General features: G+C 36.4%; 1 protein-coding gene across 1 annotated transcript in view; it reads left to right on the top strand.

The window, feature by feature from the left end:
* The window catches only part of TRAT1 (T cell receptor associated transmembrane adaptor 1), a 68,862-nt gene that overhangs the window by 5,087 nt on the left and 36,363 nt on the right, over nucleotides 1–27,412 (top strand). Inside the window, exon 2 of the mRNA XM_072614051.1 lies at nucleotides 9,117–9,227. Within this exon, the coding sequence (XP_072470152.1) occupies nucleotides 9,117–9,227 (111 nt within the window). The remainder of the gene's footprint in view (nucleotides 1–9,116; nucleotides 9,228–27,412) is intronic.

The following is a 27,412-nucleotide window of genomic DNA, read 5'->3' as shown; positions in this document are numbered from 1 at the left end:
AATTTCTGATTCTTTTTTAAAATCAAATTTTATTTTTTTTAATGAGCAAGTATCCATTCTCTCTCCTTCCCTTCACACCCTCCTCTAAATAAGATGACAGAAAATCAAACTCCGCAGTATAAACACGTGTAGTAAAGTAAAGTAAATTTCCACATTGACCACATCTAACAGAAAAAAAAAAGTCTTATTCTGTGCTCCAAGTCTTTCAGCCCTGTCAGGGGGAAGGCAGTACATTCCATCATTAATTCACTGAAATTATAATTGGTATTACACTGATCTGAGTTCCTGAGGTTTTTGTTAAGTTGTTTGTCTTCATATTATTGTTGTATAAATTGTTCTCCTGGTTCTGTTCAGTTCACTATGCATCAGTCAATGCAAGTTTCCCCAGGTTTCTCTGAAACTCTCTTTCATAATTTCTTACAGTACAATAGTATTCCATCATAATTTATACACTGTAACTTGTTCAATTTTCCCCCAATTGGTGGGCATCTCCTTAGAATGCAATTTTTTTGCCACTTTAAGATGAGCTATAAATATTTTTGTACAACCTTAGAGTTTGTTTCCCTTAGGAATTATCCTTCCTTTAATCTACCCTCTTGCTAAATCCTCCCTTCTCCTCTTTCCCTTTTAGTTCCCTGTTGAGTGAAATGTATTTCTGTATCCAATTGTGTCTATGCATATGTATGTGTATTCTTCACTATTTTGACCTATTCAGAAGAGTGAGGTTGAAAAGTCAGTCACTATCCCCATCTTTTTCTCCTTATATTAAATAATTTTCATTAATCTTCCTTTCCCATCCCCCACTGCCATCAATATGTTTCTCTTCACTTCTCTCCCCCCTCTTTTAAAAGATTATCAAGACATAAAAGAATTAAGCTAGGATTTCTAACTAGATCCCCTCTATGACCTCTGATAATAGGATTCAGAGGAGACATGTGTATCATCTCCTCTTATTAGCATGTAAGAATTTTATCTTTGTTTAGTCTTTTATCATTGTTCATACTTACATTTTGATGTTTCTATTAACTCCTGTGTTTTAACTTAAAAGTTTCTACACAGCTCTGACATATCATGAAGACTTCTATTTCATTAAAGATCTGTTATTCTTCTGTAAGATTATACTAAATTTTTCCGGCTAAATTATTCTTTACAGTAGTCTTTGTTTTCTGGAATGTCACATTCCAAGCTCTCCACTCCTTTAGAGTGGAGGGCATAACTGTGGGCCATAAATATTTGAATTATTTCTTTCCGACTGTTTGCAGTATTATTTTCTTTGACCTGGAAGCTCCATATTTTGACTATAATGTTCCTGAGAGATTTCATTTTTGGGGTTTCTTTCAAGAAGTGACAGCTTCTATTTTTAATTTGCCCTATGTTTCTAAGAGATCTAGGCAATTTCCTTTTAAGATTTATTGAAAATGAAATTTAGGTTCTCTTCTTTGGTCATGATTTTCAGGTAGTCTGATGATTCTTAAGTTTTTTCTCCTCAGTTTCTTTTCCTGGTCAGTCATTTTTGTCAGGAGATTGTTTACTTTTTCTTCTTCTTCTCCTCCTCCTTCTCCTCTTCCTCCTCCTCTCTGAGCATTGGTCCTAGATCTGAAAAGGGTAGTGGGTAACAAAGTTGCCTTCTGACACTTGTTCCCACGCTCTGAATAAGGCTGCCCTCAGTATGGGTTTGGGACCTTGTCATTACTCTGGGCACAGACCCTGGGAATGGTCAGATCCCATCCTTGGTGCCTACTGACTTCTCTGTGTCTTTCTCGCTGTGCCAACCTAGGATGTGACTTTTTCTGGGATCTCCCCATCCACATTTGGTCTGGTGTATTTTCTGGATCTGTTTGGAAGAGTTTTTAGTGCAGAGCTCACAGTATGTCCTGCTACTCTGCCATCTTGACTCTGCCTCTACTCTGTTCCTTATTTACTAACACTTTGACTCTGGGCATAATTTTTGAAAGATATGCCTGCACTTATGATCACCCTCCTGTTTGTTTCTTCTTATGGATTTGACTGAGAACAAGGCCGAGATTCCTAATTCACAAAGAGGAGTTACTATAAATGGAATGAATGGCTTCTGGTCACCTTTAGTAAGAATGGGGTAGGCTTATCTGAGAATATATTAAAATTTTGATTTTATTAATTCTAGGTGTTGGGAAAATCTGTTAGCTTATGTTTGACTAGGTTATTTGTGCTGTTTTTTTTCTAGCTTGACATGAAAACAGTTTTGTGTATAAATATTATTGTTTTGGTTTTGGTTAGAAGGAATTATTCCTTTAATTGTCACAGTTTTTTCACTTCCCCACTTTTGTCTCCTCACTATTCTCTCTACAAATCAATTTTTTTCATTAACACCACTATTTTTAGCATATCTAAATAGACTGATATAGTATTTACTAAATCTTCTCCATCCTTTCATGTCAAACTTCTTGTACAATGTTGAGGGTACACATACAATAGGTCAGGAATCCCCAGACTAGATGATTTCTTGAAGTCCCTACAGCTCCAAAATTATTATTCTAATACTTTTTGGTGATGATGTGCCATTACATATAAGATTCATGGACAAAGTGAATGGGTAGTTCAGCACAAACTTACCATGACTGCAAAATTTCATACTTCACTATTGAGAGACTAGTTATAAAGTATACACAAAAGGAAGATTCAATCTATGTTTGAGAAGAAAGTTTTTACATTAGGAATTTCCTACATGTACAATTTTCCACATTAGTGGATGTTTAGTCTATAAATACTGAAAATGCTGATTCATTATACCAGCCTGTAGCTATTATGTATTGTTAATTTGTCTCTATAGACATTGATAACATAATATTCACAAAAATACAATGTTATCTTTGGAGAAGAATTAATGGGCTGTAATAGGATCTTTCATATGAGTGTCTTTAGCTTAAGAGTTCCTAAATATTTAACTATACATTCCCCAGCTAAATAGATCACTATTTCTCTTGTTTCTTTAAAACAAGGAGACATCCGTCATTACTAACATTCAGAAATTTGAAAGAGGCATCAGGAAGGTAAGCATACCTTAATATCATTAATTAGTTCTGCGTAAAGATAAATTTAGGTGACATAGCATTACAATAGGCAATTAACTCCATAGGAGCTATTTTATAAATGTTATAAATGGGCCATTGGGTAAGTGAGTGGGGAAGTAAGGGTTTTGCATCCTTAAGGGAAGGGTTGTTGGTATTTTCAATGTTATTGGGAAACGTTAGTCAAGGTATCCTGTTGTGGAGTATATTTGTACTTAAAACTCTGAGATGCTGTATTTCTCTTTTCCCAGTCAAAACATTAGATTAGTAATCTAATTAGTAATCAGGAGTATGAAATCCTGAGAAATAGAAGGATCCAAGAGAAATCTTTGCAAACTACAGCTAGAAGGAAGTTTGAAAGGTAATAGTGGTGATGCTAAGTTGTAATAGTAGTAGTAGTAGTAGTAGTAGTAGTAGTAGAGGTAGTAGTAGCAGCAGCAGCAGCAGTAGTAGTAGTAGTAGAAGTAGTAGTAGCAGTACTCATAATATTCTTTCCTTCTCTCATTTGCCTATCCTATTCAAGTTCTTTGAATCTGTTTAAATTATTAATTTTCCTTTTTCTATTTTGCTGTTTCTCTCACTTTTAACCCTTCTCTCCATCTAATTAAGCAAATACTAAAAATCCTTTATTCCTCCCCTCCAACCTCATATTTTTAGTAGCTTTACTGTACCCTTTTTAAAGAAGTATTCCTTGGTCTTCCTCATTATTTCCCTTATCTTCCATTCATCCCAATGCTTTTATTCAATTAAAATATCAATTATTCTCACCACCTTCATGAGAGTTTGCTATACACTATTGACAATAATAACTTTTATATAATTGTTTCAAATTTGCAAAATGTTTGAAAAACATAAAAGGAACAATAATAGAATTCCAACTTGTCCTACCACAGTTTTTGCCTAAATTCCATTGAACATAAAAAGTCAAAAACACAAAATAGTAAGTTTCATTTATATAATGTTATGTATGGTGACAAAGCACTTTCATTTCATTTCAATAAACATTTATAAAGCACCAGTATTCAAGTTCTTTAGCTAATCTACAGTGATTACATTTAATCCTGTCATTTAGAACATCACAATCTCAGACAGGTGAGAATCCATGTTGTTTTAAAAAGGCCTCCTGAGAAGGCATTTGAACAATATGTTAGGAATATTTATCATGTTACATTAAACAGGTTTCCCACTCTCAAAGGAATATACAAAATGACCCAAATTCTGCTGTGGTGTTGATGGTATGTTTTACAATGACTCTTAGGATATTCCCTGAAGCTGTCCATGTAAATGCAGCTTTATAGTACTAAGCTGATTGTGGCATTGTGGCTAAGAGCTAAATTATCTTCTTGAGGGAGTTAATGGACTAATACAATTATTTCAAAGCTCCATTTCATTTGAAAAGGGGAAAGAACACTTCTATTTGACAGCATAATAGTGAGAATCCTATCATCACCAGTGTTAGTTGTAATTTCTGTAAAAATTAGGATTTTCAGCTTACTTACTTGAAACATGGGAATTACAGCACATTAAGTATAGTCATGTAGGTCAGGAGGCTGGTAGGCTCTTTTTTTTAGAGGGCTCTCAAATCCTGCTATTACTTCTGTGCTTTCCTGTCTGGTTCTCAGCTTTGAGGAATCTGATTTTATGAGCTCATTTTAGATGAAATAATGGGTGAGGAGGCTAGGGTCTTTTGTTCTCACCTCACCCTCATTTGTGAATGGGTCCTTTCCCAATCCCTTATCTAGTGAGCTATCATTCATGGCTATAATTACTTCTCTAGAGTCATGGCCCAGGGTTCTTGACGTCTAGAAAAGAGGAATATAAACTGTGTCACACACTGCCAAGCTAGGAAGGTTTTGAATACGGTCACAGTCATGGATTATATATATATATATAATCTGAATTCCAGTCTAGTGAATATCAAAGTGGCTCACTACCAACTGGGCTTCAGGCTGGTGATGGTTTTTTAACTCTCAAAATATTTTTTTCTTAAAAAGTTGAACATAAAGATTGTACAAACAACTGATTTCATGAATCAAATTAAAAAAACCAAACTTTTGGGAATGGAAAGAGGGAAAGGAGACACATGAAATCTCAGCCTGGTGCTTTATTACTTATATTTATTCCAAAACTTCTAACATGATGATATAACTTCCTTACATTACTACCATTCCCGTATTGTTCTTTTGTACACCAGGCGCCATCTCTATGCATTCATCAATCACAAGAAACACATATGGATTAACCCTCCTTCTTTCTTCTCCCTGAATTCTTTGGACATGCCTCTCTCTCAAAACATCTTTTATTTTGGGTGGCTTTGCTTGGCTCATTCTATTTCATTTGTGACCTTCGTCCCTTCCCTGGGCATGCTGTACTATGGTGAATTTTTTGAGCCCTGGTAACTTTGCTAAGTTGCAAGAGAATAGATGCTAAGTTAGGGAAGGGTATGCTGTGAAATATGTAGGTAAAAAGAGTGTCCACATTAAAGAAATAATCAATTAAAGAATTTAATTGAATCAATTGAAGAGATGGTTTTTGAAGAAGATAATTTGACAAGCAAGTTTGGTGAATTAGGAAGAACCTGGGACTTGGTGTCAAAAGACTTGGATTTGAGTTTTCTCCTTATTAACTATGGAACTTTAGACAAATCACAATCTCTCAACATAAGTTTCCTCATGTGCAAATTAAGGCGATAATACTTCAGTGTCTACCTTGCATAATTGTTGCAAACATCAAATGAGATAATGTATGTAGAAGTGAGTTGTAACTACAAATTGTTATGTAAATATAAGCTAATAAATGGATAAATCTTATCCATCATAAGGATATATTTGCTAGGGTGACTGGAATAGTTGTGCCAATGGGTCAATCTTATTTTCTCTTTCAAACATGACTGAAGACACACTGACAATTTTTCATTTTCCAACCCTTGTTCAGTTGTTTCCGACTCTTTGTGACCCCATTTGGAGTTTTCATGGCAAAGATACTAGAGTGGTTTTTCCATTTCCTTCTACAGATCATTTTACAGATGAGGAAATTGAGGCTAACAGGGGTAAATGACTTGCCCAGGGTCACACAGTTAGTAAGTATCTGAGGCCAGATTTCAACTCTTGAAGATGAGTTTTCTTGACTCCAGGTCCAGTGTTCTCTCCACTGTACCATCTAGCTGTCTACTTTCCAATCCTACTTTTTTTTTCCTATTTTCCCCCCACCCCTTGTATTCCACACATAAGCCCATTATCTCTTTTCTTTATTTCTAGTTAACATTTAAAAATTGACAGTTTCCACATATTACAGCTTGTTCTACATCAATTCTGCATTATAGCTAAGTGGAATGGTGGAGAAAAGGAAAACCTGGCCTCAAATTCAGTGTCAGGCATTTATGATGTGTGACTCTGAGCAAATCACTTTAACTTCCAGAAACCTCAATTTCTTCATCAGTAAAATGGGAATTTTAATAGCACCTGCCTCCCAGGGTTATTGCAAGAATCAAGTTAGATAACATTTGCATAGTGCTATGGAAACCTTGAAGCACTATATCAATGTTATCTATTATTATTATTAGCTACCTCTTAAAGGACATCTAGGAAGCAATTTTTTATCTATACACGTAGACATAAGACCTATGTAATAAGTTAAATTAGAGATTTTAATGCAATGAAGCATATTCAGACTCCTAGTTTTCAATGAGACCTGACAGAGTAGGAAATATGATCATAGGGCAGTCAGATATAGCATCATGGTGTCCAAAGGAGTCAAGATGGAGAGTAGTGTTATATATTCAGAAGATATATTACATATTGTATGTTAAGAAGACACATTTACGTCAGGAAAGTCAGTAACTAGTATATTTTGGAAACTGAGTTATCATTGGCTCTATTACAGATCACATAGACAGAAGTAAAAAACAGAGCAGAACTTTGTGAAATAGATCTTAAGCCAGGAATGGAGATATGATTTCGTAGTAATGGGGGACTTCAATTTGCTGGGCCTATAATAGAGTTCTGTTTCAGGCAAAATCAGAGCAGTCAATTTTTTGGCTTACTTAAGTAATACTTTCATTCTTCAAAATATATGAAATCCAATCAACACAACATGTGTTCTAGGTCTGCTCATTAACAAGGAGGAATGAGATGCAAAGGTAACAATTATGAAGATCTCATAATTTTAAACTTTCTGATGAAGGAAGAGAACTGGCATATTATGACATAAACCCTAAATTTTGGAGAGAATAAATTTCAAAAAGTTCAGAGAAAGAAGAGGCATGAGCCTGGGAACTAAATTTCTAAAGGGGAAGTCAATCTACGTGGAATGGGATATTTGCAAGAATAAATTTCTGAAGAAATTTATATATATATGTACATATGTACATATATATATAATATGTGTCTATGTAAGCACACACATATACATATGCACATGTATATATACATGCATGTATGCCTGTATGTGTATACACACACACACAGAGAAAAAACAATTCCTGTCAGAGGAGAAGGGGAAGTCAAAAGTGACTGATAAGGATGCGTAAAGAACTAATTAACGAGCAAGTTTTTAAAAGACATCTCCAAAAGGTGACTCAAAGCAATACTGCTTTACATACTTACAAACACCACTGGACCGAGAGAGCCTTTACATCTGAGCAATCAGGGGTCTGAACATAAAACTACTCAGAGTTTCGACCAGGGAATCACGAGGTCCTTCTCATAAGCCAGCGCCCAAAGCAAAATATCAACTCAGAGTATATACACGCTTCTCAGAGCCAGAAGGTATCACAACCCTTGTGACTCAGTGCCTAATCAACTTATTCCAAAAGGTCTGGAAGCCTTCCTGCAAGCAAGCCTCCCCCTAAGCAAGTTCCTTCTTAGTCAAGTCTCTCCCCCTATGGGTTTCCTTGAGGCCTATTAATGGGCAGGGAAGATTTTATTATCCCTTTAACATTACAGAGATGTTCTCCAGATCCACGACCATGATTCCTGGATCTGCTATGTTCCCAAAGATGACTTTCCCCTTCTATCTAGTAACCCTCTGTTTCACACAGAACAATGGAAGGAAGCAGTGGATTATTCACTGCTTTGTTTCCTTCCATAGATGCCATCTAGTTAGCTTTCATTTCAATGGTAATGAGTCAGAGAAAGAAGATTTATCAAGGAGGACACAGCTGTCTCTACGTAGCTAAAAGGCTGTCATAGGGAAGAGATTGGTTCACAGAACAAAGAGCATTTGGTTGAAAGTTACAAAGAGGCAGCTTTAGGTTTAGGCAAAAACTTCCTACTAAAAGGTAGAATGGGATGCCTTGGGAAGTAGTGGGATCCCCATCAGTGGAGGACTTATTTGTTAAAGTATATGAGATCTCTTCCAACTGGGAGAGTCTGTGATTTGTATAAAAAAAAGGGGGAAAGGTTTTAGGAATTTGATCTATAAGTTGAAAAGAAGTGGAACAGGAAGAATGATTTAAGATATTGGAAGAGGTATAGGAAATCTGTTTTTTGTAATTATTAATTATAATCATTCAACCAACCAATCAACCACTCAATCAACAACCCAACCACCATCATCACATAAAGTATATCTTTAGGTAGTCAGGCTGATACATAAGGAAAACTTTCCATGCGATTAATTACATAAAATATACTAATAGCAGCTTGAATTAATTTATGGCATTTTAAGGTTTGCAAAGTGCTTTACAAGAACTCTGATCTTCATAGCAACCCTGTGAGGTAGGTTTTTTAAAAATTAATACTCCCATTTCACAGATGAGGAAATTGAAGCTGAGGGAGATTAAATGACTTGCCCAAGGTCATGAGGCTAGTGTCTGAGGTTGGATTTAAACTCAGGTCTTGCTGATTTTAAATCCAGTGCTGCTTAGCTGATTCTATAACATGCTTAGAATAAATTCAAAGAAGTGTAAGTCTTTGGTTTCTCAACAGTTTTAGCTAGTACTAAATATTTTTTAATGAACTTGCTCAGCATTCAAGCAATAAACAACAATGTTAACTATGTGATGAACCAAACTAAAAATAAAATAGCTAGCAATCATCTCATGCTAAGTATATCTGCTTTTTATTTCAGGAATTAGTCAATGCCCCGTTTTTGTCTGGGGACTTTTAGCACTCTTGAGTTTGTGTCTGATCGTCTCCCTAATCTTCAATGTTTCCTACTGGTTGGAAAAACAGCGACAAGGTAAGATAGACATGATGGAATCTAACAAATTTTAAAATGACCATAACTACTAGGTATTTTAACTTAATTCAGCCAACATTTGTTTCATGAGTGCTATGTCAAGACCTTATGTGAGATACTTAGGTTAGAATGATGAAATGACATATCCCTTGTTTTTAAGGTGCTGACTGAGACAATACAACATTACAAAGACAAGTCTAATACAAGGAAGGTAATTTGAGGAAGGAAGAGTCTGTTAGCAACAGGGGGTGGGGAAGATGGAAGGTTTAAGAGGGGGTATTATTAAAACTGAGCCTAGAAGGAAGACAAGAGTTCAAAAAGCCAAAGATGAGGAGGAAGCACATTACAGGTGTGTCTGTAATTCCTGTGCAAATGCATGGAGGTAGGAGATGTCACTAATTTGAAGAACAGATAATAATCCAGTTAGACTGTGATGTAGGGCATATGGATAGGAGTCATATGAAATAAGGCTAGGCTAGAAATGGCAAGTTGTAGTCAGATTGTGGCAGCCCTTAGATATCAAATGAATGAGTTTGCATTTCATTCTATAGGCAATATGAGAGCCATAAAGGTTTTTGAAAAGGAAAGTAGCAGGCTCAGACACATGTCTTAGAAGGATTATTTTGGCAACTTTGTGAAGTATGGATTGGAGAAGGAAGAATTTGCAGGGAGAGAAATAAATTAGGGGACTATTATGATAGTCTAGGCAAGTGATGGTAAAAGTTTGAACTAGAATGGCAGTATAAGCTAGTTAATAGAAGGAGATGGAAAGATCGAAGTGATAGCACCTGATTGAATCTGGAGTGGTGTGAGGAAAAGTTTTGAACCTGGGTAAGTGAGATGGTGATCGCTCTCATCTTTAGAAACACTCTCAGTATGCAAAGAAATGGGTTTACTTTGTTTCTTTCTAAGGAATATAATTTCCTTCTGTCTTAATGCAAATTTAGAATTTTAAAAAAAATCTCTCAAGTCTAAAATCTTGGGCTGATAGGCTGGCCAGAAACTATAATTTTTTGTGTTATACCTGGGCAATAGTCAGGAAAATAAATGGACCCAGGAGATCCTATATCAGAGTAATCCTAGGCCAAAGGCCCACCTGGAAGATTTATTAGTTCTAGAATGGCCATGGATATTCTGATATACTGAATATAGAGAAGATCAAGAAGCCACATGATACTCCAAGTGTCCATTTAATCTTGCTCAGGAATGGAAGACAGTGCAAGGTTCCACTTTTGATGGTTTCCTCAAAGACCTACCCAATTTTCTGTGGTTCTCTAGACTAGGACCAAATTTAAACCTAGATTAAATCATCTTTAATTGCTGTAGAACATGCTACTCTGTAATTCACCCAGGGCCTAGGGGTAAAGAAAAGAGGTTATTAGTGGCCATTGGCTGCCTGTGTGATGCACATGGATATGTGTATGGATATCACTGAGTAGGATATGCTGTTATTAAAATCCTGACCTGATTTTAGATCCTAGAACATCATATTCTAAAATCTGGCAGCCAGTGGAAAAAGGTGTAATAGTTGGGAAGGAACAGAAGAGAGTAGGGAAACAAATTTCACCTTCTTAGAGGAAATGTATTGTCGTGCTGAAGCATACAGATGGCCCTAGATTTAGTTAATACATATCACACATAAATACCTCTGATGCCCATGTTCCTTTAGAGCAGGAGTTTTTAACCTGGGATTCATAAACTTGTTTTTTTAAAGTGTCTTGTTAATTATATTTCAATATTGTTGGTTTTCTTTTATTATCCTATTTTATTTTTAGGCATTTATGCATTTACATATTTTATTTTATACTTTTAAAAACATATTGAGAAGAGGTCCAAAGGTTTCATCAAACTATCAAAGGGTCCATGACATAAATACACATTAAGAACCCCTACTCTATGTATTCCTTTAAATAAAATTTTGCCTTGTTTTGTTGCCTGGTATGCATTTGATTTTATTTAGGGAATTTCCTTTCTGTTCTACTTGTCTATTTGTTTCAACTCAGTAATAGACAGTTTTAACTAGAACTACTTTAAAATGTTATAGGGCAAGTCCAACTTCATGCATTTCCACATTCCCATCAAATAAAACCTTGATATTCTTTCCTTTGTGTTTTTACATCAACTCCATTGCGTTTTTTCTAGTTCTATAAATTGCATCAGTTTTATTATCATTGCCTAGTAAGTTAATGTTTGTAACATTATCATTTTTACTATATTGATCTGACCTATGCATGCACATTGAATTTCCCTCTAATTATATACGCTATTATTTCTAACAATGCAGTTTTATAGCATCTTCATATGGAGCATAGCTAATCTTCAGATTTTTATGCTTTTTGTTGTTAAAAATGAGACTCTAAAATATTTTATTGGTCTTTGATGTAGAACTCATTAGTTTAAAATGTTCTTTAAGGAAAGAGTGTTGCTTTTAGCAGTTTTTTTTTTAAATCTTAACGGAAGGGATTCTCAGTACTATGCAGCAGACACCAGATGACAACTTTATGAGCTGTATTTCAAGTCCCATTTATTTCCTTTGATGCATTTAGAAGTTGAAAAAAATGCTTTATTGAGATTACTAATTGAAATCAATGTTAGTAGGAGGGCTGAATTTAGGAATTTATTAGACAGTATTGCTTCTTTCACACACACAAAAATCTACTTTTTCAGTCTGAGAACTTGTAAGAGACAACTTTGTGGACAACTAGGTGGTTCAGTGGATAGAAATCTGGCCCTACAGTCAGGAAGACCATCTTCTTGAGTTCAGATCTGGCGTCAGACATTTACCAGCTGTGTGACAGTGGGCAAATCACTTAATCCTGTTTGTCTCAGTTTCTTCCTCTGTAAAATGAGTTGGAGAAGGAAGTGGCAAACCATCCCAATATCTTTGCCAAGAAAACCTCAAAATGGGATCACAAAGAGTTGTACATGACTGAAACAATTGAATAACAATGACAAGGGATAACTTTAAAGGTGGTATGGTCTTCTGAAAATCAAACCCATTTTGGACTGAGAGTTTCAGAAAATCTAGGAATAAAAATTTTACTTCACCACAGAAAAATCGTGTGATCTTACCCCTCATATTTTTATTTCTCATCATAGGGACAAAAATGTCTTTTTTCTATTTTACCTTAAAATTCTCAATCTAGTCCTGGGGAGGATCAGGGTTTTGCACTGAACTGATTACAACAATTCATATTTACATAGGCTTCTCTAGTTTACAAAGTTATCTATATACATTGTCTTTCATAATCCTTAGAGCAACTCTGTAAGGAAGATATGATCCCATTTTATGCATAAGGAAACTGAGTTGTGAGATAATTAGTCAAATATTATATTTCTTTACACCAGTATACCAATGGTTTTATCATTCACTTGTGTTTATTGTCTTAACTGGTACAGAATACAAACTTCGTTCTGTGTGATTCTTATCCATTTCCTTCCATGGAATCCATACAACATCTACCAGTGTGCTTCAGGTCCACTTTCAGGAGTTTCGGTGTTTTCATTAATGCCAGTGACCCAGTGGATACAAAACTAGCCTTGGAGTCTGGGAGGCCAGGATTCATCTTTCCTTTAGCATATACTATGTGACTTTGGGAAAGTCACTTAGCCTTGTAATGTATCAGACAACTTTCTAAGACAATTGCAGAGCAGATCCTCAGCTACTTTGGTAGAAGGTGTTTTTATATCCATAGAATGACAAATCTGGTTCAATTAAAAAAATAATTAGTCCCAGAACAATATTCAGCCCTATCCATTATTCCCCTATTGTTAATATATGACCAGTATCCCTCCTTTTCTGGTTATATAACTCCTTAAAGATGTCTTGATGCTTATTTGAAGCCTTTTAAAAAAAAATTACACATTTTTGACACAATGGATATTTGCCATCAGAATTGGAGAACTTTTTCTGTGTATTACCAGACCTTAGTAATAGTGTCTATCACAGTAATTGTGTGTTTGCTTACTTGTTTGATTTCCAACTAACACCTAAATAATCTCCCTCCTCGGAAATTATACAACCTGAAAATAGTTAAACCAAATTGCCTAATAATGAGATTGCCGCTAATAGAAAGTGTCATATTTCTACTGTTGTAGTTTATAAATTGTTACATACAGAAAGTATGTGCTCTTTGACCATGATGGCATGGCACCAACTTTTCTGATTTTATTTCACTTCAGTTTTGTCATCTTTTTTACACTCCTTGCCTTTCCAGCCATTTATGTTGATTAAAGAATTTTTAAAGAATTATGTTCTTCCATTTATGAAACATTGGCCTCTTGTGAATGTTTGCATCCATGACTTGTCTATGTGATCTATGTTCATATTTTTGCATAACTGGATAATTTTTATAATTAGTGATTTATTATATATGTATATAATTATGTATTATATCAATATATATTATTCATTATATTACATTTTTATATTATATATTATATTAATTTATACACAACTATGTTATATTTACATATATATGTAAAAGATCACTAAATATATATATGACATATATAATTATATAGATACACGCACACCCATAGGCTCCCTGACATGTAAGCCTCTAAAGAAGTCAGATAGGAGGTATTTTGTGAGTTTGCATCTTTCTAACATCATAGTTCATGAACCTTCAGCAATGTGTTTCCTCTCTTATACCAACCAGAGGATGTTGTAGCTCAAAATCAATTAGTTAATCGGTAAACACATGCAAAATCCTTTACTTGTCTTTATCAAAGACAAACCACATAGAAAAACAAGGGACAGTAAAGATTCCCCCATAGATATGAGGCACATTCTCTCATAATTTGTCACAATATCATTGTAGATAATGTGACTGGTAAAGAAACATGGAGTCCATAACCCTTCTTCCCTATGGATGAATGGGTGGGTGGGAGCTTTCCAACTCTTTGTCTTATAGTTCCAGGGGCTATTAATAAAGGGGCATATACATAGAAAACATGGGACATCTGGGAAAGGTCATGTATATAGGCTCAGAAGTATCAAATTCATTGCTGAATGGGGCTCAAAGCAGATTAAAATTTAATTAGGAAATGTTTAAAAATAAATAAAAATACAATAATAATGTTAAATTGTGGTTTTCTAAGTCAATATGTTCTGTTTTTATTTGAATTTGACACCACTGTAGGGAACCTCTATTGCCAGAGAATGTGCAACGCTGGGACAACCCATGCTTGTGATTCTGCAGAGCTGCTAATGTTCTCTAGCACCATCATGGTTCTCCCAGGCAGCTGTTCTTTGCTGGCTGCCCACACTGAGATGTCAGCACCTTCTCTATGCCTCCATCTGTTGATCATTGGTTATGATGTGGCTTCTTTACTGATCTGCAGCTGCTCCTGTTCATCTATGATGTGGCTTCTTTAGGTGCTGATGCTATTGTCTGCCAGTCCTCAGCTGCAAAGCCCCTTCCCTTGTGTGTGTGTGTGTGTGTGTGTGTGTGTGTGTGTGTGTGTGTGTGAGAGAGAGAGAGAGAGAGAGAGAGATGATTTGAGTGTGGGTGTGGGTGATTATAGCTCTTTATTGTTTCATGGTCTATTTTGAGCTTTATTTGTGATGAAGTCCCCATTTAGATAGCTAGATAAGCCCTTAGACTTTTAGGTGTCTTCTGAATTTCTTTGATTTTATATGACCTGCCAATGTGTGAGTCCAGTCCCTATGTGACTTAGTGAAACAGTTCCTTCCAAATTCCATCATTTTAGATTTTGCCCAATGTTCTAGGCTGTTGAGACCTTTTTGAATTCAGACTCTGTCATCCAGTGTGTTAAACATTCTTTCAAGTCTTGTATCATCTGTATATGCAACTCTGTGTCATGAACTCTTTCTTTCTTAAAGAAGAAGGAGAAGAACTGGTAGGTTGTAGACATGGTGAACACAAAAATTGCTCTACTGTGGTGTGGACATTATCCCTAAGATGATCAACAGGTAAGAGTGAAGATTAGAATGTGTGAAGAAGGTGAACGTAAAGACAAAGATGATGGAGGAGAAGAAGGAGACAGAGAAGAAGGAGGAGAAGAAGAGTGAAAAGGGGAAGGAGAAAAGAGAGAAAAAGGAGAATGAAGCATATGAAAAAAATTATAATAAAAAACAGTATGGAGCATAATTAAAATTATAGAACCATGAATTATTTAAAGCAATTGAAAATTTTAAAAATATGAAATGGACAACAGAAATGAATTTAAAACAAATTATAATATTTTTTCAAGAAGTTTAATCAGTGTAAGCTAATTACCTCGAGGAGATCAAAGGAGTCCAGAAAGTATCTTAGTCAGTAGTCACCTGACTTATTTGCCATATGAAGATAGAAGGTTAGATTCTAACCTTGTCTGGAAACATTTTTTCTTCAAATTAGATAACGTTTTTTCTTGGTGATTTATTAATGCTTAAACTTATACTTAATTTATTTTATAATAAGAATAAAATAACTTAATTATAATTATAGTTATATTATTATATGGGTTGACATATTTTTAGGACAATTTTGCACACCAAATTAGTATTTGTTGAGTCATGTTTCTGAGTGTATCATTTCAGAGTGTGCACCTCTCACAGATCTGGAGGAAGAACCTGGTGTCTTGAGAGCAGATCCTTCTCCCTGATGGTTGATTATGAGCAGTACTACTTCATAAAGCAAAGGCAAATAGTGAAAGATAAAACCTGTCTGAAGACTCCATGACAAAATATCCAACTAAGCAAAATCATCCCAAGGGCATTTAAGGATGAAAATGACTGAAAGTCCAAAAACAGAAGAAAAATGGAAAAGATTTTCAAAAGTCATTTTAACAAACTGATTATTCCATCAAAGACAGTAGAACCACTACACTTGAACCCTCACACCCTAGTCCCTTAAGTACTTATAAAGGAGGTATAAATGGCACCAAAGAAAACAAAGATGAGAAAATCAGTTGGATTGCACCAACTAGGGGAGGTCCATGCTAGGGATCATGCAATTAAGAGGACATTGAGGGACTGATATATAGTAATTTACCTAAATTTTATCAAGGCGTTTGACAAAGTCTCTCCTGCTATTTTGTTAGAAGAGATGGAGGAATATAGGATAGATGAAATTGCAATTGGATAGCTCAGAACTGGTTGAATGTTCAGTCACAAAGAGCAGTCAATAATGGTTTGATATCAGTTTAGAAAGTCTCCACCAGTAGTTTCCCCAGGGTCTATGGTCAGTCCTTTGCTGTTTAACATTTTTTTTTTATCAGTGAGTTGGATAGAGGGATAGTTAACATTATTAAGAGAAAATGAATGCCTGTTAATTTTAAGATTTGAATTAAAAAGTCAGATCTATTGCAAATATTACAATATACTACAAAAGACCTTCAGTTACAATTTTGCCCTTATCATTTCTCCTTCCCAACCTTCCTCCAACCTCAATTTACATTTTCCTCCAGATCTTATAATTTTTTCTTCCTTTTTATTCTACATTAACAGCTAACAGCATTTTCCTTTTTTATCTTGCTGTTTAAGAGCTCCTGAAAGAAATTTGGTTCACCTTCTAGAGGTTTTTTGTTTTTTTTTTTTTTGTGGAGGGTCACTGGTTTCCTAAAAGATTTCATCTGGTACGTACAAAAGAGGGCTTATTCCATCACACTGGTTAGATTTTCTTCCTCTGGATTCATTTAATGCCATGTCACATTTCAGTTTGTATTTCTATTATTGGAGGTGGCATTGCCCTATGTAAAGGGCAACACTAGCAGAGCCATAAAGGCAGGGAATAAATTTTGCTGGTAAATTTAATAAGGCAACAAAAGAAAAAGCCCATCACAGCAACAATAAGATATTGCCATAGATCTAATCAGATAGACAGAAAGGTAAGTGAACCCTCAGCGATCTCTGTAGCAATATGTAAAAGTTTCAAAATATTACTTTCTACTTTCCCTTCTCGTCAAGCACAATCCCTTACCGTTGTATGAAATTCATTCTTAAATGATTTTTTAGGAGGAATTTTTTTGATGGAAATGTGTTGACTTATTTATAGACAGAAAAAATTTTGTTCCCTTTTCCTACCTATTCACTTTTAGGAAGGGGTAGGGAAAATTAATTGTGCTTAGTTCTATGCAGCTCCATTCTAAGACACCCCCTGATTGCTGAGAGCTCACTAGATATATCCAGTCCTAGACCCTTGACCATGCTAAACACCAACCATCTTCCCTGCCATGCCCTGATGCTATATATTCCTAACTGAATCTCTAGAGACCATGCCTTGGAGGAGTTAAGTCATTCAGCTGTGGAATTCTGGTCCTGGAGTCAGGGATATACTGGTAAATGTTTGTCAACTGGTTCTCCAAAAAAGAAGGAGGAGGAGGAGGAACAGAAGGAGGAGAAGGAGAAATTCCAAGAGACACTTTAAAATTTAGTGTGCATTATTAATGTTTTCTCTTTCTGTCACTTTTTTTCACTTTCTCTTATACTTAAGTCTAACCAATCATCAAGGCAATAGATTAAGTCCTGGTTTGTGTTTGTAATTTCCAAGGTGTAAATATACACTCTGAAAACAGAACAATCCACTTCTGAAAGCCAGTCTGAGCTGGCTCCAGCACACCTGTGCCAAGAGCCAACTATATCTAGCTAGAAGCAGACCCTTGGCCATTCTCTTGACATGCACATGCTTTCTTTCCCCACCTCCTCATCTCTCCTTGGACCAATAATTACACCATTACTACTGTAATTACTACATAATTACTACCATTGCTACTGGAAGACTATGTCAGTTGACCTTCCTGTGATTTTACTTATCATCCCTGTGACTCCTCTGACAAAAACATTTTCCCTAGTCACCAACCCCCATGCATTGTTCCCCCTTAGAATTTAAACCTCTTAAGGGTGGGAACAGTCTTTCATATTTACATTCCCTATACTTAGTACAGTGCCTACCTAACCCAATTTTATTTTTCATTTAATACATTCATTCATATTCACCTCTTTGTGCACATATTAGATTTTATTTGGTGGTGGTGGTGGTGGTGGCAGCAGCAGTGTGTGTGTGTGTGTGTGTGTGTGTGTGTGTGTGTGTGTGTGTGTGTGTGTATGTATGCATGTTTTCATAGACCTTTGATTTCAATATTTAAAGACAGCTTCCAAAGAGGGAAGTCCTTCTATAAATACAAGTTGCACCAGCTCTGCAATTTTGTCTTAGAGTCTCCTGAGCCACTGAGAACAAAGTTTACACAGCCAGCATATGTCAGAGGCAGAACGTGAAGCCAGGTCTTTCTTACTCAGAGACTGTCTCTCTATCCATTGCCCTTTTCTCAGTGTGGTGAGATTTTTGTTTTGTTTTATCAGAACCTGTAACTGGGTCTTATAGTTATAGTTTTATGTTACAGTCTTAGAAAGTTACCTGGGACATTGGTATTAAGTGACTTGATCAGGGTCACACAGTACTTATGGATCAAAGGCAGAACTTGAATCTACATCTCCAGCTGTCTGCTCACTTCAGCTATGGTGGCCTCCCTGTATGCTGTGGGTTAAATTATGCTTCTGTCTGTATGATGGCAGAGTGCATGTCTCTCACTGAAACATGAAAACACTCCACAACTAACTTTATGACAGGGTATAATGGTAATTTAAATGGGAAGATCTTTCCCATTCATTAATAAGCCCATGTGACCTGTTTAAATCACAGGGAAGCCAAAGTCACATGTGGTAGGAGGAACTTGCTGAAAGGGAGGAATAAGAAGGGTGGAGTAGAGCTGGGAGGAAGTTGATGAGAGGGGTTGGGAGCAGAGGAGAGAGGACTCAGGAAAGCAGGCATAACTAGGCTCCTGAGTATTTGTTTGCTAATGTGTATTGACTTCTTGGTTACTATGACAGATTTGGCTGTATGGTTTTGGGATTTGGCTTTCTGGTGTCTGAATAAATGTTTTTCTTCTTGCCTTCTATATGGTGAGTCTGTTATACTTTGTGATTCAGAACTATGCTGGCATATTCATAGTGACTGTCAGTGCTGTGAATATTGCCTGGGTGATACACAGAGTTAGATTGCATACTTTGGGACAAGATGGACAGATAAAGACTATTTTCCATGAGACACAGAGATAAAAGACATCATGGCACATACTCTCAAACCTGATTCTAAATTCCTTGTTCAGAAAATAGGACCGTAAGACTACTCAGGCAGCTGTTAAATACCCATGATCTTCTAAGCTGAGTGCTTGAGCCCCAATATTCTAGTTCTCAAGCTGGGTAGGAATGGTGTCACTTGTTCTTTCACTGGTGTTTTATACAGCTTCAGAACCATCTATAAAGCCTGACATTTATTTTTATGTAACTTAAAAGTATGTGGATAAACTACCTCTCTATGGCACTTCTCTGGCCTTTCTTTCCAACCAAAATTACTGGAATTTTCTTTTGCTTATCTTCATTAAGGGTTTTTAAGACCATATTTTACTTATTAGAAGCCTTTTTCTCTCCAGCTCCACACCCAAATACAACTGAAATTTCTAGAGAAATATTGAAATTCACACATCTAACACTATTTTTCATGTTTTCTACCTTAAACCTAAAACTCAAGGTGAAGCACAGGAGGAATGTATGTTTCAATCAATTATGTCATATAACTTCCTTTCTTGATCATGTTGCAAAATATCTTTTCCATTTCTTACTTGCCAAGAATTTCCTTTCAGCATTGACCTGGAAAAAATGGTTTGTTGTTTAGTCATTTTCAGTAATGCCTGACTCTTCACGATCCCGTTTGGGGTTTTCTTGGGGATATAGTGGAGTGGTTTGCCATTTCCTCCTCCAGCTCATTTTATAGATGAGGAAACTGAGGCAAACAGAGTTAACTGACTAATGCAGGGTCACACAGTTAGTAAGTGTCTGAATCCAAATTTGAATTCAGGAAGAAGAGTCTTCCCAACTCCAGGCCTTGGAACTTTATCCATTGTGCCTCCTAGTTGTCCCTACAACAAGTCAATAGAGACTCCAAATTCAGTGATATGATTGTTTAAAGCTTAGGTCAGTTTCACATTTTACCTGTATTCCATAATAAACATTTTAAGTCATAAACTAATACATCCACCAATCCTCCTCCCATCTACATACACCTTTGTCTAAGGTAAAATAACACTTTCGAATTTTCAAAATTATTTGATATTTTTTCCACATCCCATTAGTTCCAACAGATTTTTTTTTGTAATGATGGTGAGGATGAAGCATGGTTGATTTTTTATAAGTATTTCGAAACTAAAACTACAATGCTATCGATAATTCATGTTCCAGTTACATATAGGAGTTCAAATATTTGCATGGAATTTGCATGTAAATATACTTTTTGCTATTTTTTCCTCTGACTTTATCTGTATGTTGTCCTTTGTAGTTTTCTTTATTGCATCATTCCTGCTACTTTCACCTGAACTCCAACTTATTTTGGAATACTTCAGCTTTCTTACAACTTTCCTCCTCTGACCATCCACTGTCAATTAAGTCTGTTGTCTGTTCCTTTCTGGTGAGGGTCAATGACAATATTTTAAACTCTTCTCTAGAAGGTATTATTGGTGCAACTTCATATAACATAACAACATTCATTCCCCCAGTGCTTTCAGTAGAACAGCTTTACATTATTAGCATTAAAAAAAAATTGACCAAATTCTCAGAATGTTTTTCACACTCCACCCTCTTTTTATTTCTCGCTTGACATATTGCCAGTTAAAACATTTCTCACTTAAAGTTTTTCGAGAGTCTATTTTTGATTTCCCAAATAATAACTCAGCTGTGATAATCCCATTGACATCAGCATAATTCTATAGTTTGATACCAAATCAAGTTGCATTGTGAGGTATTACTTGACAATAATTCTTAATTATTTTGACCCCATTTTCCATGAAAGGAGATATATCCTCAGCTAAAGGTGACATACTCAACTGCATTTTTCTTTGGTATTTTGCAATTTCTTAAATTCAGCCCTATTAAAGTTATTATTAAATTAGAGAGGAAGTAAGGGGAGCTGCCCTAGAAACCAGGAAGACCTGGATTCAAGTCCTGCATCACCACATGCTGTCTGTGTGACTAATTCATTTAATCTCTCAGTAGTCTAGATAACTGTCTGTAACTATAAGATGCGGAGACAGTGCTCACTTTTGTTGGTAGAGAGAGAAGTTTTTTTGCTTGTAAATTCCTCATACCAATGAAATCTCAAATTTAGTCCCCATCTCTAAGTTATATCTCAATTGTCTGTTACAACTTCAGAATATATACTATAGACCTTGACAAGTTGAACTAGATTATAGCTATTACATTTGTCATTTCAGCACATTATATTAATAGAGAATTAAATTAAATAAATATTTATCAAGTACCAGCTCTGTGCTTACATCATGCTAGGGATAGATGCAACAGTTCCTGTCCTTAATGAGTTTGCAACCTAGTAGGAGCTAAGACTTGAGTATAAGAAGCTAAAATGAATTAGAAAGGCATGAAGTGTATAAGAGGTAAAACAGAGAGGACTAAAAGGTTTGAGTAGATAGGGATCATTTCTAACTGGAAGTTTAGGGAAGACTACATGGATGATGGATATTGGAAAAGGGTAAAGATGTGAAAGGAGGAACTGGGGGAAGGTGAGATTAGGTAGAATCTGTTCAGTGCATGGAGGATGGAGCACTAATTGGAGAACTCCAATTTGGCTGGTATATAGAGTTCATGAAAGTGAGTGCTATGAAATATGGATGGAGAGGCAGGGTAGAGTTAGGTAATATAATAGCATCTACCTCTTAGTGTTGTTGTGGAGGTCAAATGAGATGCCTGTAAAGTGCTTTGAAAATGTTAGTGATATACATATATGCTAATTATTATTATATTTATATTATATTATCATTTTATCACATAAATGCTAGTTATTATTATCATATTATCATTATATTTTATGACCAACAAATGGAAGGGTTTTGAGAAAGAATAGCCAAATCAAAGCATTTCAGTTGGGATATTTTAGGAAAAGTATAAAGGATAGATTGGAGAGAGGTCGATTGTCCCTCATACTGCATTCCTTGCCTTTATTCAAAAAAGATTAACTAGGAAAGAGAAAAGACAAATCAGATGGATTGCATGGACAAAAGTTTGACCATTTGCTCTTTTTGTACCTATATTGATAATTAATATATGGGTGGGAGAGGAAAGACATTGTGTTACCTCCAGGTGTAGTTTCAGACCAGGACTTATCTCATGGCTGATTTTACTTGTCCTGGCAAGCACCAACTCACCCACGCTTACTTTTCTGCTCTACTCAAATCACTCTTACTATGACTCATTATCCTGTTTGCTGTTTCCCATACATCCACTGAATTACTGAATCAGCCTCTGAACATTCTCTCACTTTTTTCAAACTGTGTCCAATAATATCGCCTTTGTCATTTCTTCCACACTAGTCTCTTAACCTTGAAAGTGACCAAATACCAGCTCCAAGGTAATGACATACTTAAATAGACCTGGGAAATCATGTGAAACTGTCCTCCTGAAGTATTGGGTATTCTCCTTCTTCTGACCATTTCTGGAAGAGAAAGAGAGGCAACAAACTGGAGAGTTAATAACGTTCTGAATTAGGGAGATGGAAGTGGGAATAACAGGAGAGATTCCAGGTCATAAAATGGTTATGGCATACTGATTGTATGTGGGGAGGGAAGGTTCAGAGATGGTACCAAGGTATTGACCCTGGAAGACAAGGAGGAGAATGGTACAAAGTCAGGGAAGTTAGAAAGAGGAATGAGTTTAGAGCCAGGGAGCCAAGTTTGGGGCAGGGTCAATATTGAATTTCCTAGATTTCCAGTTGCTTTATACTTTGCTCCCCTCTATGACTTAGTGACACTGACCTTGTTCCTCATACAAGGTATGAGGTGTGGTCTGGAAGGAACTCTGGGGCTCAACTATCCAACCCCTGACTTTGCCTTTTCACTGGCTGTCCCCTGTGCCCAGAATTCCCTCCCACCTCATCTCTGCCTCCATACTTTCCTGCCTTTCCAGTCTCAGCTAAAATCCTACCTCATACAAAAACGCCTTTGCCAGTTCCTGTTAATGCTATTGCCTTTCTTCTATAGATTATCTTCAATATGTACTGTATGTATCTTGTTTGTACTTAGTTCTGATTTTTTCTCTCCCATTAGATTGTAAGTTCTTTAAAGACAGGGATTACTTTTGTGTTTCTTTGTATCCCTAATATTTAGCACAGTTCCTGAAACATAGTAAGTGCTGAATAAATGTTTGTTGACAACATATCTTTAGTTTGATATAAAAGTAGAGCATCAAGTTAGAAATGTATAAGTAGCTGCAAACATAGTATTGAAGCTCAATTTTGGTGTATAGATGCAGATTTGGGAATGAGCTGGAAATTAAAGCCATGAGAATGGATAAGATTGTCAAAGAATGGTCTCTTAGTTGTTGTTGACTCTATGCTAGAGTCAAGTTACAGTGTGTCCATTTGTGGCTCATCAAACCAATACGAACTTGGAATGCTGTACCATAGGTCAGGCATAAATAGTCCTTGTGAACATTTGGGGTAGATTCTCTAAATTTGTGCATTCTGTATTTCCTTTGAGATGTTTCAATTCTGCTTTGCTCAAGGCAAAATACCTTCTCTGATGTGGGCAAGCCATGCTGAGCAGTTCTGTGCCAACGTGTCCCATATCACACAATCAATTCCACAAGGGAGACCTTGAGAGTGTCCTTGTATCACTTCTTCTGACCACCACGTGAATGCTTGCGCTGTGTGAGTTCTCCATAAAAGTCTTTATGGCAAGTGTACGTTTTGCATTCAAACAACGTAGCCAACCCATTGGAGGTGTGCTCTCTGAAGCAGAGTTTGAATGCTTGGCAATTTAGTTCGAATGAGGACCTCAGTGTCTGGTACCTTCTCCCATCAAGTGATCTTCAGAATTTTTCTAAGACAATTCAAATGGAAGGGATTCAGTTTCCTGGTTTGTCCTTCATTCTCAAAGAGGACCATGATATTAGGGAGATGATGATATGACTTGCAATTGACTTTGATTTGAGTGAGGGAGACCTGTGCAATGTCACCAGCCTCAGTTTTTCCTCCAGAGACATCTGAGTCCAGTGACCAGATATTCATCAGGATGATTGGAGATGGCCCAGGAAATCAAAAAAGGATGAAGGAAAGGAGGAGAAGGAAGAAGAAGAAGAAGGAAGAGGAGGAGACAAAGTCAAAGAAGAAGAAGACAAAGACACAGAAGAAGAAGAGGAAGGAAGAAGACAAAGATGAAGATGAAGAAGAGGAAGAAGACAAACATGAAGATGAAGAAGAGGAAGAAGAAGAAGAGAAAAAAGAGAAATTATCTTCACTTTCAAGTACCTTGTCAGAGAGATCTTACGTATTTATATATGTATATATAGAATAAATCCAAATTAAATACGATGTACTTAGGGAGGGAGGATAGTAGTAGTTGGGGAGATTCAGGCAAAGCTTTTTGTAGGAACTGGTGCTTGATCTGTGTCTTGTAGGGAGAGATACATTCTGTGAGGTTGAATTGAGGAGGGAGTGCATTTCAGGCATGGAGGACAGTGTGCAAAGACACAGACAGGGGATGTTGTGTGTGAGGGACTGAGAAAGGGTTACTCTGTGGCCAATACAGTAGAATATGGGTATGAAAATGGACATGAATGATGAAACAAAATCCTGGAGGAGAAGTCAATCATTCAGCTAGCATATAATAAGTACTTACCACATGCCCAGGGAGCTATGTGCTAAGCACTTGGGATACAAAGAAAGGCAAAATACTAGGACAAGAAATTATGACCGTTAGAAGGATCAGAGGGACAGTGTTATAACAGGAGTACTACTTTTAGTAAAAGTGAATCATTACCAACTGGGCTGGACATGGGATCAAGAATATTTAAGTTTGAACACTTCCTTTGACACTTGCTACATGCGTGATGCTGGGCCCATCACTTAACTACTCTGGCCCTCAGTTTTCTCATCTATAAAATGGATAGGTTAGAATTCCTGACCTCTGAAGTCCCTTCCAACTATAACACTATAATCCTAAGTCCTCTCATCCTATAAAAATAAATCGATCGCTACTTTGGACCAGTCTTCTTTATTTCCTAACTTACAATTTCTTTATTGCCAAGCATTGGTAATATATTTTATGTCTTGATATTTTATTCCACCCACAAGGTTTTACAATTTTATTTATATCTGTTGATTCAGGGTCTATAGAGAACCTCCCTTGTGCTTCTTATGCATTTTGCCTTAGCTCAGTGACTTTCAAGTAGCCCAGTACACATATGATCTCTTGTGCTTGGAACCACAAGTTTAGTTAAGTTAGGAAAGTTTCCCTTTGAAGTTACATATCTGTCAGTTCAGAACTCCATTCCCTATAGGATAATGAAGTTTTCTTTTTGACACATTGCAACAGTTGCATTCATCACTTCTTCTAGCACTGAGCCTTGATGTGTAGATTCTGTAGCAAACCTCCCACATTGTTTCTGCTACCGACATTAAAAAAAAATACATTTGCATGTGAAATATCCACTTCTGCCTCCAACTTTCAATCTTATTCCAGATAATGGATCTTCAACAATTAATGATCTCCTTGGAGACACATTTAAAATCAGTCTATAACTCCCACGAAGAAAGTGATCTTTGTATTTTTGTGGAGTTGTTTCACTAGTACATACACACACACACACACACTCACATTCTGCTTGAGGTTTGTATAAAGAATAATCTTTCTTAACAAAAAGCATGGAATTGTTACTTGTAATACCAGTTAAAACAAATCCTCTTCATTACTTGCTTCTTCATTATTTGATCTTTACAGTCTCCAAACCATCCTTTCATTATTTAATTTTTCTTGTCCCAGTTTTGTTAAGTGCCTATGATGTGCAGAATTCATTTGTCATTGTCATATGATTAGGTGTACTTATTATTGGCTTTGATTTTTTTTTACTTATTTATTTAGCTTTTGGGTCTAGATTGATTATTTCATCTCTGTAGAGAACTTTGTGATGTGAAAACTCTCTTCACTGATATATATCTGCAAATTCCTCTGCCCTGAGGGGTTGTTGCTTATCTTTCACTCTAGAAAAGGATCATGACATCAGAAAGATGTCATGACTTGTGAGTGAATTGGATTTTAGTGAGGGAGTGTATCAGCAAGGCAATATTCACAGTTCGTATGGTGGCTATGAATATGCCAGAACAACTCTGAATCACAAAATGTAACAGACTCTCCACATGGAAGACAGAACCAAAACATTTATTCAAACATCAGAAAGCTGAATCCCAACAAAACCAAATCCATTACAGCAACAAAGAAATCTATGCGCAATAACAATGCAGGGGCACTACCATCCCCAAACTTTCCCCCTGCTAGGCTTTCCACAAATCAGCTCCCTTAAACAAAATCACAAACAAGCTCTCCCATTCATACTAATTGCTGCCTACTTTCTCTTTCTCAGCTCTGGCTGCTCTGACTCACTTCCTGTTCCACTTGTTCAGCAAACTCCTCCCACCAGAGGCTCTATGTGACTCAGACTTCCATCTGACCCAGACCAGTCACATGGACCTATTAATAGATGGGAAAGATCTTCCCATTTAAGTTACCATTACAGGCTGTACAAAGTCACCTTCACTTTCTTCTCTGGAGCCATTTGGGTCCAGAGGCAAGCTATAGATCAGGATAACTGGAGATGGCCCTCGATACAGTGGCAGGGGAATTTGACCTTTTTAATTAAGCTAAGGTCTTTCCTAGGTCTTAGTCTAAGGCAATGTCCATTCACTGATTAAGACTAGGTAGAAATGAGACAAGGAATGGCCTCTTTTACCTGCCCTGAGTGGTGTAGTATGGGTAGCTAAGTGGAACAGTGGATAGAGTACCTGGCCTGGAATCAAGAAGACCCATCTTCCTGAGTTCAAATGTAGCCTCAGACATTTATTAGCTGTGTGATCCTGGGCAAGTCACTTAGCTCTGCTTGACGAGTTGAAGAAGGAAATGGTAAACCACTCCAGTGTCTTTGCCAAGATGACTCCAAATGAAGTCACAAAGGGTTGAACATGATTGAAATGACTCAGCAACAACAATGTGTATAGTGGTCTTCTGAGGGTCATCCAGAGGGTATATTTAAGAAGCAAGACCTGAACCTACGTCTTCCTGACCACAAGGTCAGCCTTCTATATGTTGTATCATGGGCTCTTAGTAACCTCCCTCTTTAAAAA

The sequence above is a fragment of the Notamacropus eugenii genome, chromosome 5 (assembly GCF_028372415.1).
Source record: "Notamacropus eugenii isolate mMacEug1 chromosome 5, mMacEug1.pri_v2, whole genome shotgun sequence".
In the NCBI taxonomy this organism is placed as follows: domain Eukaryota; kingdom Metazoa; phylum Chordata; class Mammalia; order Diprotodontia; family Macropodidae; genus Notamacropus; species Notamacropus eugenii.
This window is presented reverse-complemented; position numbering and strand designations above follow the sequence as displayed.